A 17,210-nucleotide genomic window follows, 5' to 3' on the forward strand; every position below is an offset into this window, starting at 1 on the left:
CCTGGGGCCGCAGAGCTCCAGGGAGCCTGGGCTCCTGGAGGGGTCTGAGTGGAGCAGGGGCGTTCACACTGGGGGGCCAGCCCAGTGTTCTGAGACCAGGTCCGCCTTCCCCTTTGGGGTATTTGAAAGTCATTATGGCAGTGGCTTTGTCCTGAGAACCAGCCCCTGAAAGAGGAGCAGTCAAGACCTGAGCGGCAGGTGTTGGGAGGTGTTGGTGTGTGGACTGGTGGACACTGACCGTTGTCCACCTCACTGCTCCCTTGGGGCGCCTAGGAGTGCAGGCAGTAGGCTGGGGACAGTGTGGGCAGAAGGCTCTCCCTGACACCAAGGCCTTCTCCTCAGGGGCACTTCCTGCAGTTCACACAGACTGGCTCCTCTTTGGCCTGCGGGGATGGAACCCAGGCCTCCCGCAGGCCCGCGGAGCACTTGACCTGCGCTGCCTCCCAGCCCCTTTTCATTGTATCTCGAGGGAGATTTTGTCAGTTTGCCGGCCTGGCCTCAGACTTGCCTCCTGAGGGCTTGCAGGGTGGACGCACCCTGGCTCCTCCTGTCTGTCACCGTTGGGAGCAGAGGGTTGACCAGTCGGTGCCCCCTCGCCTCTTTCTCAACTCCGTTCTGGGCTGTCCTCTTCTGAACTGAGACGGCGCTCCCCCGTCAGGCGTGATGCCCCTCGCCCTGGCCTCTGCGCCAGCCTCTGCCAGCTGGGCCACATTGTCTTTGTTGAGAGCCATGCCCCCTTCTCCCTCTGACCATCCCTTCCAGTGAGTCTGTCTTCCTGCCCTCGTGGCTTCCTACAGCCCGCTGAGCCTTCCAGCCTGTGTCTGAGCAACTCCCTGTTCTGCTCTCCGTCCGCCCACCAGCCTGCCCACATCCCATGGTGCAGTCCCTGCCTGGAACCAGAGTCTGCATGAAAGGCTGAGGGGAGCCATGGTCTGCTCCCGCTGCAGAGCCCAGGGCAGCGCACACCTCTGCGCCTCCTCCGTGGGCTGCTGGCCTCTGCCTCTGGACCGTGCCCGCGTGTGGCTTCTTGTTTTCTTCGGTGGTGGTTCAGTTTGGCCGTTCTCGCTCCACTGGAAGACCACCCCACCCTCAGGACTTGGAGAGCTGCGGCAGGCAGCGCCCACAGCCTGTGCTCCTTCCCTTCCTTCTGGGCTGTGGCTCCCTGCGTCACCTGTGAGCCTCTCCCTGCGTTGTTTCTCTTCTCGTGTTTAATGAGCCGGAATTCACTTCAGCAAGTGCTGTGAGGGCACTCGGCTCAAACTGGGCCCCCCGCCCCCCCGGGCTGGGAGCACACTAACTGGTTTCTCTCTGCAACAGGAGAAGCTCATTTGAGAACCGCCACTCACGGGAAAGCCAGTGTCCACAGGCCAGGGGCCATTCCATCTGAGTGTCTCTAAGGAAGAGGCATCAGAGAATCCCAGACTGGGAACACTCCCACACCTGACCTAAAAGGGTCCCTGTGGCTGAGGAGGAGGGCTCCGCCTGCTGGAGCCCAGGAGTGCCATTCCCTTGCTTCTCAGATTAGAAGGCTGAGGCTGGCCTGTAGCTCAGGTCAGCACTCACCAGCACCTGAGGCCTGGCCCATCCCCAGCACCAGGAGGCGCTGGGGGGGGTCCCAAGGGAGAGGCCTTTCCAGAGGCAGTTCAGGACCCCAGCTCCCTCCCGCGCTGCTGCCTGGGGAGGAGGGAGGGCTGTGTGCTCACCGGAACCCCTGCCCCAGGCGTCTGCAGGCCCTGCAAGGCCCCTTCCCACCAGGCACCGCCCCTGCCCCTCCTCCCCGCAGCTCCTCCTCCGCACTGCTACCTTCAGGCAGCATGTCTCTGCGCAGGCAGGCCTGTGTGTCAGAACCGGGGACGGCGTGTCAGGGTCCATGGGCACACAGGAGCCACGGGAGGGCTGGGCAGGAGTGGCCAGTTCTTGGGTTTGGAGGGAGACAGTAGTCAGAGAACAGAGGACGTTTGACTCTGCTCATCCCATGCCCCTTGCCCCCCAGCCCAGCGCCTGGTCCTGGCAGCAGGGCTGGGCGAGGCTGGTCTCTGCATCTCCACTGGTTCCTACGCCGTGGGGCCACAGTCATTATGTGGAATGGAGTGACCAGCTGTGACAAATTCCTGGCCATTGTTCACAGCTTTCAGAATGAGACCTGTCCTGCCCGCAGCCGAGCACGCCTGCTGTCGGCAGCTGTCCGCAGGCACCCCAGCCACCTCCCTGGTGGCCCCCACATGTGACCTGCAGCCCCTGCCTTGGAGCGGCCCCGCCAGCCTACCCGCAGGAGTGGGCTGGCTGCAGTGCGCCTTCAACCCGAGAGCCTTGCCCACTCTGTGGAGCTCACGCTGCCCAGTCCACCCCGTCAGGCCAAAAAGACTTTAATTTTCTCATCAAAAAAAGGATGATTTCTCATTGTAAAGGTTTAAAACAGTGAAGCAGCAGGGTCCAGTTCAAGCCTGGGCAATTCAGCCTGACCCTGTCTCACAGTAAAGAGGGCTGGGGTCATGGCTCAGTGGGGAGCGCTTGCCTAGCGTACGTAGGCACCGGATTCAAGTCTCAGCACCACGTACAAAAATAAATACAAATAAAAAAGGCTGGGATATGGCTTTGTGGTAGAGCACCCCTGGGTTTAATCCCCAGTGCCATAAAACCATTGATTTTTCTAAACAGTGCTGAAAAGTACACAGAAAAACAAAAATTGCTAATTAGAGTTAGTTCACACTTTTGTGAAAAGGCTCAGCACTTCTGTCCTTTGACTGTGCCCTGGCCCGTGCACCCAGGTGCGTGTGCATGCCTGCTCGCACACCTCCATGGCCATGTGCACAGCCTCCATCTCAGGTCCAGCCAACAGACGGGCCACGCATCCGTGAGCTCTTCTCCCTTGGCCCACAGGTGCCGTCTCCTGCAGGTGTCTAGAGATGCTCATGGCAGTGAATCAAAATGCCTCTGACCACAGCCTCACAATGACTAAGCAGCATAGAAAGTGTTGTTTCTGCCCAGTCGAGACAGGTGAAAAGCAAAGCTGAAGAGGAGGACCTTAAGTTCAAGGCCAGGCTTAGCGACTTGATCCAGTGATATAGCACCCCTGAGTTTAGTCCCCAGTACTGTAAAAGTTTTTTAAAAAATCCGCCTGCTCTAGTTTCCAATATGATAAATAGCTGTGATTATGATTCTCCCCCCGCCCCGCAATAAAAATAAGAACAAGAACTTCTTGGAGTCCTGAATTGATTCCTTGCTCTAGAAATGTCATTTCAATAGAAATTATGCAGTATGTCAGCTTAAAGAAACCTCTCGGAGATATCAGTTCATGGAAAGATGTTCATGTTGTGCCAGGATCCGGGCAGGTGGGATGCTCAAACACTTGCCACAGCTGTCCTTAAGCATGTATTTCACACTTTTGCTGCTGCTGCTTTTTTGACAGAGTTGTGCGGTGTTGCCCAAACTGGCCCTGAACTGGGGGCTCCACGGTCCTCCTGCCTCAGCCACCCACGCGGCTGGGCCCACAGGTGCACAGCGGCCCTTCCGCTCTCCCTGCGTGCTGCAGAGCAGGTCTGCCTTTGGTGCTGTTAACAGGCCCAGTCGGCTCTGCTGCCCGGAGGGAGCCCGCCGGGGGCTGTGTGTGACAGTCACACTGGCCCCTGCCCAGGTTCTCTGGTGTAGAGGTGACTTGGCTTTGAAGAGGAGCGTGCTGTCCTTGAGTGTCTGTGGTCAGCAGGAAGGCCATCCAGGAGTGACTGAAGCACACAGCACAGACCTTCCTGTCTCGTTTCCAGGGAGCCTGCCCTGTCCTCCCCGGCCTCCCACCCCCCAGGCCCAGGACCAGGGCAAGGCGCCGGAGGCGCTTTGGGACCACAGCCCACCTCTGGGACAGGTGAAGACCCACGCCACCTTTCAGGTAACTCTTCCAGTCCTGCTGCCTGCTGGAGGACCAAGTGGGACATGAGAACCCTCTGTTCCCAGCAGGCACACACGGCTGCCAAAGGCATGTCGACATAAGTCAAAAAATATGTATGTCTTTAGAGCTGGGAAATGTTCTTACGTTTTTAGCGGCATTCAATGTCTCTAACATTTATTGGCCTTTATATTTCTTCTGAGCTATTTATGCATGTTTGAATTTTTCTACTGGTGTGTTTATTCTTGTTGGTTTGTAAGACTTCTTTATATATTAAGGCAATTGTTGCTTGTCTGTTACAACTCTTTCCAAATTTGTCATTTGTTTTTTAATTTCCTTTTTAAAAAAAATCCTCAGATAAACCAGACACTTTGGGGCATACCTGTAATCCCAGTGACTCTGGAGTCTTAGGCAGGAAAATCAAAAGTTCAAGACCAGCCTGGGCCATTTAGCAAGGCCCTGTTCTCCAAACAAAAAGTAGAAAAGACTGGGGGTGTGGCTCAGTGGTAGAGCACCCTGGGTTCAAGCCCCAGTTTAGAAAAAAAAAAAAATCCTTAAATAACTTGAAAACGTTTTTTCAATCTAATGAACTCACAGTCTAACGGTGTATTTAGCTGTTTTTCAACTTGGAAGGTTTGTTTCTATTCGAGTGAAGGCAGATAGTCACCATTTTTTCCGGGCGTTTTATTTTGTTAACTATCATAGTACCCTGTAAATAATTACCCTCCTTTTTATTTCCCCTTTTTGCAGTACCATGAACTACACCCAGGGGGGGCTCTACTTCTGATCTGCACCCCCAGTCCTTGTTGTGTTTATTTTGAGATAGGGTCTTGCTAAGTTGCCCAGGTCGGACTTGAGCTTGTGACCCTCCTGCCTCAGCCCCCGAGTCACTGGGGTCACAGGTGTGTGCCACTGCACCTGACTCCTGTCCATCTTCCTAGGACATGGCCAAATGACAGTCTAGAGCTAGTGGGCCAGCTTACACCCCCAAAAGCACAGGGAGATCCTTCAGTTTGTTGCATGTGGGTAATTTTGAAGGTCAACAGGATGCCATCTCTTTTCAATATTATTATTTAAATATTAAATGTTTAAAAGAATTAATAGACTATTTCTCAGAGCAGTTTTAGTTTTATGGAAAAATTGGGTGAAAAGTGCCAAGTTCCTATAGCCCCCTTTCCCGTTGTGGGTCTTGCTTGGTGTGAACTTGGTGTGGTGCTTGGTGTGAGCTTGGTGTGAGCTTGGTGTGAGCATGGTGTGAGCTTGGTGTGAGCTTAGTATGAGCTTGGTGTGGTGCTTGGTGTGAGCTTGGTGTGAGCTTGGTGTGAGCTTGGTGTGAGCTTGGTATGAGCTTAGTGTGAGCTTAGTGTGAGCTTGGTGTGAGCTTGGTGTGAGCTTGGTGTGGTGCTTAGTGTGAGCTTGGTGTGAGCTTAGTGTGAGCTTGGTGTGAGCTTGGTGTGATGCTTAGTGTGAGCTTAGTGTGAGCTTGGTGTGAGCTTGGTGTGGTGCTTGGTGTGGTGCTTGGCCTGAGCTTGGTGTGGTGCTTGGTGTGAGCTTGGTGTGGTGCTTGGTGTGAGCTTGGTGTGAGCTTGGTGTGGTGCTTGGTGTGAGCTTAGTGTGAGCTTAGTGTGAGCTTGGTGTGGTGCTTGGTGTGAGCTTAGTGTGAGCTTGGTGTGGTGCTTGGTGTGGTGCTTGGTCTGAGCTTGGTGTGGTGCTTGGTGTGAGCTTGGTGTGGTGCTTGGTGTGAGTTTGGTGTGAGCTTGGTGTAAGCTTGGTGTGAGCTTGGTGTGGTGCTTGGTGTGAGCTTAGTGTGAGCTTAGTGTGAGCTTAGTGTGAGCTTGGTGTGGTGCTTAGTGTGGTGCTTGGTGTGAGCTTGGTGTGGTGCTTGGTGTGGTGCTTAGTGTGAGCTTGGTGTGAGCTTAGTGTGAGCTTGGTGTGAGCTTGGTGTGGTGCTTAGTGTGGTGCTTGGTGTGAGCTTGGTGTGGTGCTTGGTGTGAGCTTGGTGTGAGCTTGGTGTAAGCTTGGTGTGAGCTTGGTGTGGTGCTTGGTCTGAGCTTGGGGTGAGCTTGGTGTGAGCTTAGTGTGAGCTTAGTGTGAGCTTAGTGTGAGCTTAGTGTGAGCTTGGTATGAGCTTGGTGTGGTGCTTAGTGTGAGCTTGGTGTGGTGCTTGGTGTGAGCTTCGTGTGAGCTTGGTGTGAGCTTGGTGTGAGCTTAGTGTGAGCTTGGTGTGAGCTTGGTGTGAGCTTAGTGTGAGCTTGGTGTGGTGCTTGGTCTGAGCTTGGTGTGAGCTTGGTGTGAGCTTGGTGTGGTGCTTAGTGTGAGCTTGGTGTGAGCTTGGTGTGGTGCTTAGTGTGAGCTTGGTGTGAGCTTAGTGTGAGCTTGGTGTGGTGCTTACTGTGAGCTTAGTGTGAGCTTGGTGTGAGCTTGGTGTGGTGCTTGGTGTGAGCTTGGTGTGAGCTTGGTGTGAGCTTGGTGTGAGCTTGGTGTGGTGCTTGGTCTGAGCTTGGTGTGAGCTTGGTGTGGTGCTTGGTGTGAGCTTGGTGTGAGCTTGGTGTGGTGCTTGGTGTGAGCTTGGTGTGAGCTTGGTGTGAGCTTGGTGTGAGCTTGGTGTGGTGCTTGGTCTGAGCTTGGTGTGAGCTTGGTGTGGTGCTTGGTGTGAGCTTGGTGTGAGCTTGGTGTGAGCTTAGTGTGAGCTTGGTGTGGTGCTTGGTCTGAGCTTGGTGTGAGCTTAGTGTGGTGCTTGGTCTGAGCTTGGTCTGAGCTTGGTGTGAGCTTGGTGTGAGCTTGGTGTGGTGCTTGGTGTGAGCTTAGTGTGAGCTTGGTCTGAGCTTGGTCTGAGCTTGGTGTGGTTCTTGGTCTGAGCTTGGTGTGAGCTTGGTGTGGTGCTTGGTGTGGTGCTTGGTGTGGTGTTTGGTGTGGTGCTTGTGTGGTGTTTGGTGGGGTGCTTGGTGTGGTGTTTGGTGTAGTTCTTGGTGTGGTGCTTGTGTGGTGCTTGGTGTGGTGTTTGGTGTGGTGCTTGTGTGGTGCTTGTGTGGTGTTTGGTGTGGTGCTTGTGTGGTGCTTGGTGTAGTTCTTGGTGTGGTGTTTGGAGTGCTACTTAGTGTGGTTCTTGGTGTGGTGCTTGGTATAGTTCTTGGTGTGGTGCTTGGTGTAGTTCTTGGTGTGGTGCTTGGTGTAGTTCTTGGTGTGGTGCTTGTGTGGTGCTTGGTGTGGTGCTTGTGTGGTGCTTGTGTGGTGTTTGGAGTGCTACTTAGTGTGGTTCTTGGTGTGGTGCTGGTGTGGTGCTTGCTGTGGTGCTTGCTGTGGTGCTTGGTGTATGCGCTGTCTGGAGGAGCCCACACTGGAACGCAGTCTTCTGTAGGTTTGGGCAGGTGGGTGAAGAGGTGTCCGCCTCTGCAGCGCCCTCCCTCCCGCCCCTGGCCGTGCTGACCCTCCTGTCTCCCTGGTTCTGCCCTCCTACCCAGGGAGCTGGAGCCACACAACCTGCAGCCTTCTCACCGGCTTCTTAGGCTTAGTCGTGTGCAGCTGAGGGGTCTGTCTGTCTGTCCGTGGTGACATCTCGTTGCCTTTTAGTGTTGAATAATATTCCATTTGGTGGACGCTGCCTGCAGGGCAGCACTGCTGGCTCACACCTTGGGCAGAGGCTTGCAGCTGGTCACCGTGAGCATGGACCATGTGCTCCTGCCCTGGGCAGCCTTCTCCTGCCTTGGTGTGCGCTGCCACGCAGCCGCAGTTCCACTCGATGGCTGCACCTTGGCATTGTGTGTGCATGCGTGTGTTTTAAACTGCTCAAAACTGCAGCTCAGTGGTACACACGTGCCCACCCTGTGTGGGGCCCTGGGTTTGGTCCCCAGCCTTGCTCAATAATCAAACTGCTAATAATTGGCTTCTTTAAAGGATATCATTGAGGCTGAGCACGGTGGCCTCGCCTGTGACCCCAGCAACTCAGGAGGCAGAGGAACAGAAGTCCCAGCCCAGCCTGGGCAGCCTAGTGAGGCCCTGTCTCAACATAAAAATGAAAAGGGCTGGGGTGCAGCTCAGTGGTAGAGCACCCCGAGATTCAATCCTAATTACTGCAAAAGAGAGAGAAAAACAAACAAAACAAAAAATGAGAATTCTACACAGTCTTGAGGCGGAGCCATGTTTGCTGGGCGTGCTGTAGATGTCTTCTCCCAGAGCACGTTTGCCTTTCCTGACTATTCAGAATAAGAGAGCTTGGGGCTGGGGACCAGCTCAGCCGCAGAGCGCTTGCCTCGCAGGCACAAGGCCCTGGTCCAGTCCCCAGCACCACAACACCAAAAAGAGCCAGTAGAGAGGGACAGGCTGTTCTGCCCTGAGGTGACGCCACTCTGAGTTGGCCCCAGCCAGGAGGAAGTCAGGCTGTGGCCTGAGGTGACGCCACTCTGAGTTTGGAAGTCAGGCTCTGCCTGGGGAGCTGAGAGCCCACTGCAGGGGCCGGGGCTGGAGGCAGAGACAGGTGGGCTGTGGGCTGTGGGCTGGGAGAGGGGGAGTCAGCTGGGGGGGGGTCGGGCGTGGTCCATCTGAGGTGCCTCCACAGCCGAGGCCACACACACAGCCCAGTCCAGGGGCAAGCTGAGCTTCGGCAGAGGGCAGGGTTCTGGACGGAGGGACGGGGCAGGCTCACCCAGGAGCTTGCCCTGGGAAGAAGCAGAGGGTCAGCCTGACAGGAAGCCGGTGGCCACTGGGACCCAGGGAACTGTGAATTAAGTGATGGGCAGATGGACATGGCCAAGCAAGGCCACAGACCTCCCGCACATGTGTTGATGTGCTGGTGTCCTGCCGCTGTGCCCAGGAGAGAAGGGGGGTCCTGGCCCCCTGGCCACCATGCCCTCCGCTCCATGCAGCTGCGTCTGCCGTGGGGCTTCTCTCTGGCTTCTTGGGCATTTCCGTCCATGCCTCTGGGGCTGTCCTTCCTGGTCCTCCTTCTGCCTGCTTTTCTGCGCCCTTCCCCAGAGGCAGGGTGTGATCAAGCCCTTGGACAGGAGTGGGCAGGGTGGCCTGGTTGGCGACACACCCACAGGTCCTGGGCCCGCTCATGTCCATCGCAGGCCGAGTTCCACCCCAGGCCAAGGCCAGCACCTTCAGGGGTCCCACTTGTCCTCTGCAGGCCAGAACCCGTGGGCTTCTGCTTGGTGTCCAGGGGCACAGTGCTTGCTGTCCCCTCCCCAGAAGATAGGCAGGCACATAGCTGGACTGCAGGAAGCCTGCCTTGTCCGGGCTGGTGGAGTCAGCCTCCCCAGCCTGGCCATGCCTCGGGTCACCAAATGAAGTGAGTCCATAATGCCAGAGTTCTGGGGACGAGTGTCGTCAGTGCCGTTGGACAGCTTGTGGACATCACCTGAGCCCTTCTTATCACATTGCCACAGCAGGACCCCCAGCACACCAAGAAAGAGCGTCTTTCTGAATGCGTGGGGAACAGCCAGCTCGGCTCGGCACACCCCGTCGGCAGGAGCCAGGGCCTGCGAGGCTGGAGGGCAGGTGCAGCGGCCCAGGTGCAGCAGGTGAGGGCAGGTGCAGCGGCCCAGGTGCAGGAGGTGGGGCAGGTGCAGCGGCCCAGGTGCAGGAGGTGGGGCAGGTGCAGCGGCCCAGGTGCAGCAGGTGAGGGCAGGTGCAGCAGCCCAGGTGGGGCAGGTGCAGCAGGTGAGGGCGGGTGCAGCGGCCCAGGTGCAGGAGGTGGGGCAGGTGCAGCAGGTGAGGGCGGGTGCAGCGGCCCAGGTGCAGCAGGTGAGGGCGGGTGCAGCGGCCCAGGTGCAGCAGGTGAGGGCGGGTGCAGCGGCCCAGGTGCAGGAGGTGGGGCAGGTGCAGCGGCCCAGGTGCAGCAGGTAAGGGCAGGTGCAGCGGCCCAGGTGCAGCAGGTGAGGGCGAGCCGGGCAGAGGGGGCAGGTGCTGGGGCTCACCACACCTGGAGCCTGTGCTGGGAGCAAGTGCCCTTGGGTCCCAGGGTGGGCCACAGGGGAGCCAGTGGCCAGGAGGGCGTGGAGGCTGGGGGGACACCGGCACCCCGGGCAGCTCCACTCTAGGCTGGACAGGCGGCTCCCCCCTTCTAAAGGGTCTCTCTGACCTGAAAGTGGTCAGCGCAGCCCTGCCCTCAGGACTGCCGGTGCTGGGTCCCAGAGTGTTCAGGCCCCTCCTCCCGCCGTCCTCCCGACTGCCTCTCCTGCCTCAGAGCCCGGCTGCTGGCTCCACGAGGCCCAGGGAGCAGGGCAGAGAAAGGGACTTCCAAGACAACCGAGCCTTTCCTCACTCTACAGAGGTCCCACGAAGCCCCCTGGGTGACCTGCAGACCACCCCAGAAAGAGAACAGGCCCAGGAAGCCCCTGCAGGCTCCGGTCCCTGAGGAGAACAGCTGCCACACCCGCGGGTCGTCCTCGCTGGCCAGCAGCTCCCTCCAGGACACCTGGAGGTTGCTAGACCTGGGCTCCAGCCCTTCAGGCCTCCCCTCCCAGGACGACTCAGCTCCAGGTAGGAGAGTTGCCTGCCCCGGCTGATGTGTGCCCGCCACTCCCTGAGGCTGACGCCCAGCGGGCGCTGCCTTGATGCCCTTGGCCTCCTGGCTCTGGTTCAGGTGCTCCATAAACCCACAGCCCCTCGCCCTGCCTGCAGCCCGTTCCCCGTACCCCGCAGAGCAGGACCCTGCCAGCACGGCGCCCCTCGGGTGTGCCGGGACGGACGAGTGTGCACAGGCTGCTCTCTGGAGGAGGCCTGGTGCCAGGGGAAGTCACAGGCCCCTCCCGTGCCCCACTCCTGGCACCACAGGCCACAGCTCTGGGCACACTTCTGGGCAGGCGGAGTTTTCAGGAAAACCCATGTGAAGGGTCTGCTCTTAGACAGTGCAGGCGGCAGCTCCTGCAGGAGGTGGAGGGAGGAAAGGCCTGTGGGGGCCGCAGGGAGGGGTGTGGCTGGCTTGAGAGCCCCTGCCCAGACGCACCTCTTCTGGCTCACAGCTGAGCACATGACCCACCTGCCATCCCAGCCACCTGGGAGGCGGAGCGGAGGCCGGCAGTTCCAGGGCAGCCTCAGCAACCTAGCAAAACCCTGTTTCAGAATGACAATAAAAAGGTAGAAGGCCTCTGGTCCCACCCCAGTCGGAAACAAAATCCGAAGGCTAGGGCTGTGCCGCAGCGTAGCGCCCTCGCCCGCCCGCCCGCTCAGCCCTGGCACACAAGCCAAAGGCACTGCATCTGGCAGGTGTCGGCAGGCCAGCCCACCCCGCAGCGTCCAGGGCAGCTTCCTGCACGCTGTCACCAGTCTTCCCAGCATCCATCTTTGCTAGACTGTTGAAATTCTTTGGAAATTAGGTTATTTCTGAGACAAAACTCATAAATATCTATAGCCAGTTTTTCATGTGTTTGGCTTTTTTTTTTTTTTTTTTGGTCCTGGGGATTGAACCTAGCAGTGCTCCACCACTGAGCCACATCCCCAGCCCTTTTTATTTTTTTAGTGTGAGAGTCTTGCTAAGTTGCCCAGGCTGGCCTTAAACTTGGGATCCTCCTGCCTCAGCCTCCTGAGTCCCTGGGATTCCAGGAGTGGCACCATGCCCAGCTTTTCACTTTTCTTACGGTGCTTTTTTTTTTTTGGTATATTTTAGTTGCAGGTGGACACGATATCTGTATTTATTTTTATGGTGCTGAGGATGGAACCCGGTGCTTTCCACTTGCAAGGCCAGCGCTCCACCACGGAGCCCCCGCCCCAGCCCTTTCTGTGGTGCCTTTGCTATGCACCTGTTTCTCACTTTCATTTAGCTAGTGACCTTGTGTATGATCCTTTCTAGCTTTGGGGGCCCACGAAGGCCACTCTGACCTTATTGTCCATGTCTTCTAGGGCAGCTCTGGCTTCACTGCTTTAGTGTGAGTCCACGCCTGCCCGCACACTTACCGTGCTGTGTTGTGAGGTGGTGCTGCAGGTGCCGGCACCAGGCTGCTCCTGGGTGGAGAGCTCCTCCCGGCCCTCTGCGGTCCCCCTGCCTGCGTGCAGTGCAGTGGTGTCGAGGGCCAGTCGGGTCTTCCCTGGTGTTTCTTCCTCAGAATCTTGGTGGTTGCTCCCATTCCTTCTCTGTGCAGCCTTGAGGCCCAGCCCACGAGGTTCCCTGTCCCCCACTCTATTCTCGTGTTCTGAGGATTCATTATATTTGGGCTCTTTAGTTTAAAGGTCTCTGGCTCTACGTTCGTCCTGGAATGGGACCACACTGTGTTCAGTGAAATGGAGTGTTGGCAGGCTGGGCAGGGTGGGTTCCGCAGACAGGGGCCAGGAAGGCTGCTGTCTCTGTAGGTCAGCCTGCTGGGCCACAGGGGCACTGCTGGCAGGTCAGGAGGGCCGGCCAGTGAGTGTGGCAGGTTCCGGGGAGGTGGGGTCAGCGGCTGCGCTCCAGGCTGGAGGCCGAGCGTGGCCTGGTCTGCTGGCCCAGTGGCCTCAGCAGTGTGGCTCCTGCTCCCTGCAGAGGTGGCTCTGAGGACAGCCCTCCTGGTGCTCCCCGGGCGGGCGTCTCTTCCTGCTGTACTGTGCTGTCCCTGTCCCAGCTCCGCCGCTGAGTCCTGCTCCGGGCCCCTCTCCTCTCCCAGCACTGAGCCGCGCTGCTCTGCGGGTCCTGGCTCTGCACTGGGCGTCTCTGCACACAGAGGGCTGCCTGGGGGTTCTTGGTGAAGGTGTGTTGGGTTGGCTCCTTCCTATGGAGGCAGGGGCTCCCTGTGCTGCCCACGGCCTCCAGCTCCTGGGCTCAAGCCATCCTTCCGCCTCGGCTTCCCGAGCAGCTGACACTACTGGCTGAGCCACTGAAGCAGCTCCTCCTTTTTTCTTTCCTCTTCCTCCTCCTTTCTTCTTCTTCTTCTTCTTCTTTTTTATTTATTTATTTTTTTTGGGGGGGGGTGTGTTACTGGGGGCTGGGCCCCTGCTGCTCCACCACAGCTACAACCCCAGCCCTTTAATTTATTCATTATTTTGAAACAGTTGTCTGGGTTGCCCCGACTGGCCTAGTCTTGGGATCCTCCTGCCTTGGCCTCCAGAGTCGCTGGGTGACCAGCGTGGCCACTGTGCTGGCCCTGCTCTTAGCTTTAATGAAAGGCACTTTCTGTTTGCTGTGATCTTGCTGGGAATGACTTAGAGGAGGAGCAGGAGGAATGCTAGCTTTGCATTGGCTTCTTTAAATCAAAAATGTGTTCTGACAAATGTGGCCAAAGAGGCCCTTGCTGCGAGGCCTTGTGGCCCCTGCCCCACACAGCTTGGGCAGAGAAGGCTGCCTTGTCACTCACTCCCCGTGGCACTGACTTTCAATTCATGTTTGCTTTTCAAATTAAATGGAATTTTTCCCAGGAGCTGAGGACTGAACCCAGGGTGCTCTACCACTGAGCTGCACCCAGGGCTTTTTATTTTTATTTTGAAACAGGGCCTCACTAAGTCGCCAGGCTGGCCTCCAACTGTGGTCCTCCTGCCTCAGCCCCTAGGTCTCTGGGATAACAGGTGTGAATCAATATATGGAGTAAATATGATCAAATTCCTTGTTACTTATCCATTTTTACTCTCTAAATCTCCCATAATGACTTCTTGATAGGTCTTTCTTCCAGTAACAGCGATTGTCTTATTTGGAAACCTTTTGAGGCCTGTGGCTTGACATCTGAGTGCACTTAGGTAGAGGTACCCGCTGGCCCTGTCAGCCTAAATCCTGAGACTGACGGCCACTGGACGGACTCACACGGGAGGGGATGCCAGGGGCCAGGAAGGTAGCCTGGCCCCAACCAGGGGCTCACGTGGAGAGAGGGCTGAAGCTGGCTGCCACCCACCACCTTGGTCAAACCAGTGAACTTGAAATCTGGTGTCACTGCCTCCCAGAGTCCAGAAAGCAGGTGAGGGAAGCCAGGCCCTGCAGGGTGGGTGCTGAAGGATGAGTGCCCCCCGAGAAGCTGGAGCTCATAAAGGGCAGCCCTCAGGGCCAGCCTCCCTCCCATCCACTCGAGCAGCTGTGTCTGCACATGGCCACCCAGGTCAGTCCTTGCCCAGACTCACACCACCGGGGCCCTAGAGGTCAGAGCGACTCTGAACCAGGCAGCAGCTAACGCAAGCCATTCCCACGCGGAGCTGGGAAGGTTTCGCCTGTGCCCCTGGGGGTGGGGCAGCAACACTGCGACGGGCACAACCCAGCGGCCTGGGAGGACCAGGCCGGAGGAGCAAGCTCAGGCCAGACCCTACCTCAAAACGTGAGAGGGCTGGGCACAGCTCAGGTGGAGCTCTTGCCTAGTGTGTGCAGGCCTGGTCCAGTGCCAGCACCACAAAAAATAGATTCCGTACTTACAGAGAGAAAATGCAGCCAGAAAGCAGACCCAGACACCAGGAGCCACCAGGAAAGCCCAGGCAGGCCGAGGGGCAGCTCGGGCGGGCTGTGCTCAGCATGCCCCAGGCTCTGGGTTCAACCTCCAGGACCACAGCAGAGGAAGGGGAGCAGGAGGGAGGGAACAGTTGGCACAGGCCCAGGGCCTCCTAGAAATGTCATTCACCAGAAGCCACTCCTTGATCCAGGAGGCCTGCAAGGCCCAAACAGAACAGAGGTCCTAAGAAGAAACCCAGAAATGACAGTGGAGTGTGACGGACATCGTTATCCAGGTACCCGGATGAAGACACGCATCGCTGTGAATGTGCTTCATAGACAACCAGAGACATGGAGAAACGGGCTCTCCAGGTGTAACACGAACCGTGATGCATTCTGCTGTCCTCTATTTTAAAAATCAATAAATTAAAAAAAAAAAAGAGAGAGAGAGAAGAAACCCAGGCTGGGCGTGGGGGCCACACCTGTGACCCCAGCTCCTTGGGAGGCGAAGCAGGAAGAGCACAGTACAAGGCCAGCCCAGGCACTGAGCCAGACTCTGCCTCAACAGGAAGTAAACCAAGAGGGCTGGGATATAGCTCAGGGGAAGGTCACCTGCCTGCCTGCACGAGGTCAGGGTTCAGTCCCCAACACCAAAAACATGACCCTCGGGTGAAAAAGGTATGACAGAGCTCAGGCCACCAAGGGTGATACCACGGTCCCAAGAGCTGTACAAGAAGCTGGGCGAGGTGGCACACGCCTGTGATCCCAGCAGCTCAGGAGGCTGAGGCAGGAGGATTGTGAGTTCAAAGCCAGCCTCAGTCATGGCGAAGGACTAAGCAACTCTGTGAGGCCTGTAAATGAAACACAAAATAGGGCTGGGGATGTGGCTCAGGGGTCAAGTGCCCCTGAGTTCAATCCCTGGTGTCCCCGCCGCCACCCAAACAAAGAAAAGAGCTGTTTGAGAGAGTAGATGTCACGGTGAGGCTGGACTGGCTCCTCATCAGTGCAGAGAAGGAAGGCAGCGCAGTGAGACGTCCCCGTGCTGGGAGCCAGGGCGTCCACTGACGGGCTTCCAGAGGGGCAGGCTGCAGCCCGGGCCTCCTGCCATCCCTCACTGAGAGCCCTCTCAGAGCAGAGGCCAGCACACTTCTGTGGAGGCCTGAGAGATGCCTTGGACTTGGCAGCCACCTACCCTCCCTTGCCACTGGGCACAGCCGCGGCTCAGGCAGGTTAATACACAGGCGTGACGTGCCAGTGAGCCCTGGCTCACACCCAGGGACGGTGGTGCACACCTGTGACCCCAGGGACTCGGGGAGCCGAGGCAGGAGGAGCGCAAGATAGAGGCTAGCTTGAACGACTTCAGAGACCCTGTCTCAAAAAAGGACTGGGGGGTAACGAGAGGTTCAACCCATCCCCCAAACAGGGACCCGGGTGTGCTGCATGTGCTCCGTGTGGTGTGGGGGCTTCAGGATGAAGACCGCGGAGCGAGGAAGGGGTCCCCGTGGAATGTGGCCGGGGGTCAGTTAAGGTCAGGGTAAAGTGGCTCCTGCTTTCTCAAGGTGAAGGACACTGGCAGCCGAAGGGTGATGGCAGTGAGCTTGTCACTCCATCGTCCCTGGCTGAGGGACTTGAGCAGAGCTGGCGGGGAGGACATGTTCAGGAAGCTTTGCAGGAGGCAGTACTAAGGGAGGGGTGAGCCCGGGTGGAAGCTGGAGGTGGGGAGCCTGTTGGGTGCAGCTGGCATTGACTGGGCAGCAGAGGAGAGGCTAGTTCCTGTGGGCAGCAGCAGAGGCAGGTGGCAGATGATGGGCCTGGAGCTGACAGGTGGGTACTGCAGGAGGTGGGAGACCCCTGGGTCAGAGCGCATGGGGAGCAGCCCTCAGGGCCAGGCAGGTGGCCCGGGAGCTGCGTGAGCCTGGGAGGAGCCTTCAGGGCCTGTGTCCCGCTTAGTCTTCGTGTGTGTCTGTGCCCAGTGCTGGGCCTAGTGCTGGGCGCTGGACGGACGCAGGGTGCTCTGCACTGAGTTGCAACCTGGCTCTTTTATTTCTTTATTTTTTAATTTTTGAGATGTCTTCCTAAATGGTTCAAACTTTGAGCCCTCCTGCCTTGGCTTTCCAAGTCCCTGGGGTCACAGGCGTGCCACAAACCTGGCACTTCTTCAGTTCGGGTCATTAAATGTGGCTGACACTGTTGCCACTGCCATCTCCCTTGGTTGCTGCTGTCAGCTGCCCACGACTGTGTGACACTTGCAGTTGGCTGCTGGCCAGGCTCTGAGGGTATGAGCGCAGCAGAGGAAACACGGTCCCCGGGCAGCATGGTGTCCCCAGAACCGCCCTCCCAGCCTGCTCCCCTGGGGTCAGGAGCATCCAGACCTGCACTCGGGTCCCTCCCTGGAGGGACAGCACCGTGGGGTCTCCCAGCCCTTCCCACCCTCGGGGTCCACCCCGGCCAGGCGTGTTCTCACCTTCCTTCTCGCAGCAGCCTCCACAAGTCTCCGAGGAGCAGCTGGGGGTGTGCAGCCGCTGGCCTAGCACTGACCCACCTCCCTGCTGCCTGCCCTGCAGCCCAGCTCCCTGCTGGACACCTCCACACCTGCAGCACTTTGCCCACCCCCAGTGCTGCCCGCCTCCCAGATGCTCCCCTGGCCTGTCCAGCGGTCACCCCGCCCAGCTTTCTTCCCGGCACAGTGGTCTGGTTTTACTTAGTTATCTTGTTTTCCTTCTATCTGCTCCAAGAATGTCCCTGTGGGTGGGGACATCTGAGAGGCTTTGTCCTAATCCCTGACCTCTCTGCCAGAACCAGTCAACCTGTGCAGAGATAAGGGGAGAATGGGAATCTGAGCCTAGAGATCCAGAAAGACCCTAAAGAAAAAAACGTGAATCTGATTAGAGACTAATCAGCATTGTTTAAAAAATGCAAGCCGTGAAAAGCAGGCACTTCCCAGATGAAGTACCAGATGTGATAAACCCAAGTCACAAACCACAATTTTAATCAAAATACCAACAATTTCTCTTGGAG

The 17,210-nt window shown here is 57.5% G+C and overlaps 1 protein-coding gene across 4 annotated transcripts in view; it reads left to right on the forward strand.

The window, feature by feature from the left end:
- Ccdc57 (coiled-coil domain containing 57) overlaps positions 1-17,210 on the forward strand; it is an 82,574-nt gene that overhangs the window by 47,539 nt on the left and 17,825 nt on the right. For 2 of the 4 annotated variants that reach the window (XM_076870931.2, XM_076870933.2), the window contains 3 exons: positions 3,762-3,883; positions 9,265-9,399; positions 10,150-10,360. The exons of 1 other annotated variant lie outside the window; for it this stretch is intronic. In XM_076870931.2, coding sequence (XP_076727046.2) covers positions 3,762-3,883; positions 9,265-9,399; positions 10,150-10,360 — 468 coding nt within the window. The remainder of the gene's footprint in view (positions 1-3,761; positions 3,884-9,264; positions 9,400-10,149; positions 10,361-17,210) is intronic. One more of the 4 variants, XM_076870932.2, reaches the window with a different exon arrangement.

Source organism: Callospermophilus lateralis, chromosome 11 (genome assembly GCF_048772815.1).
Source record: "Callospermophilus lateralis isolate mCalLat2 chromosome 11, mCalLat2.hap1, whole genome shotgun sequence".
In the NCBI taxonomy this organism is placed as follows: Eukaryota; Metazoa; Chordata; class Mammalia; order Rodentia; family Sciuridae; genus Callospermophilus; species Callospermophilus lateralis.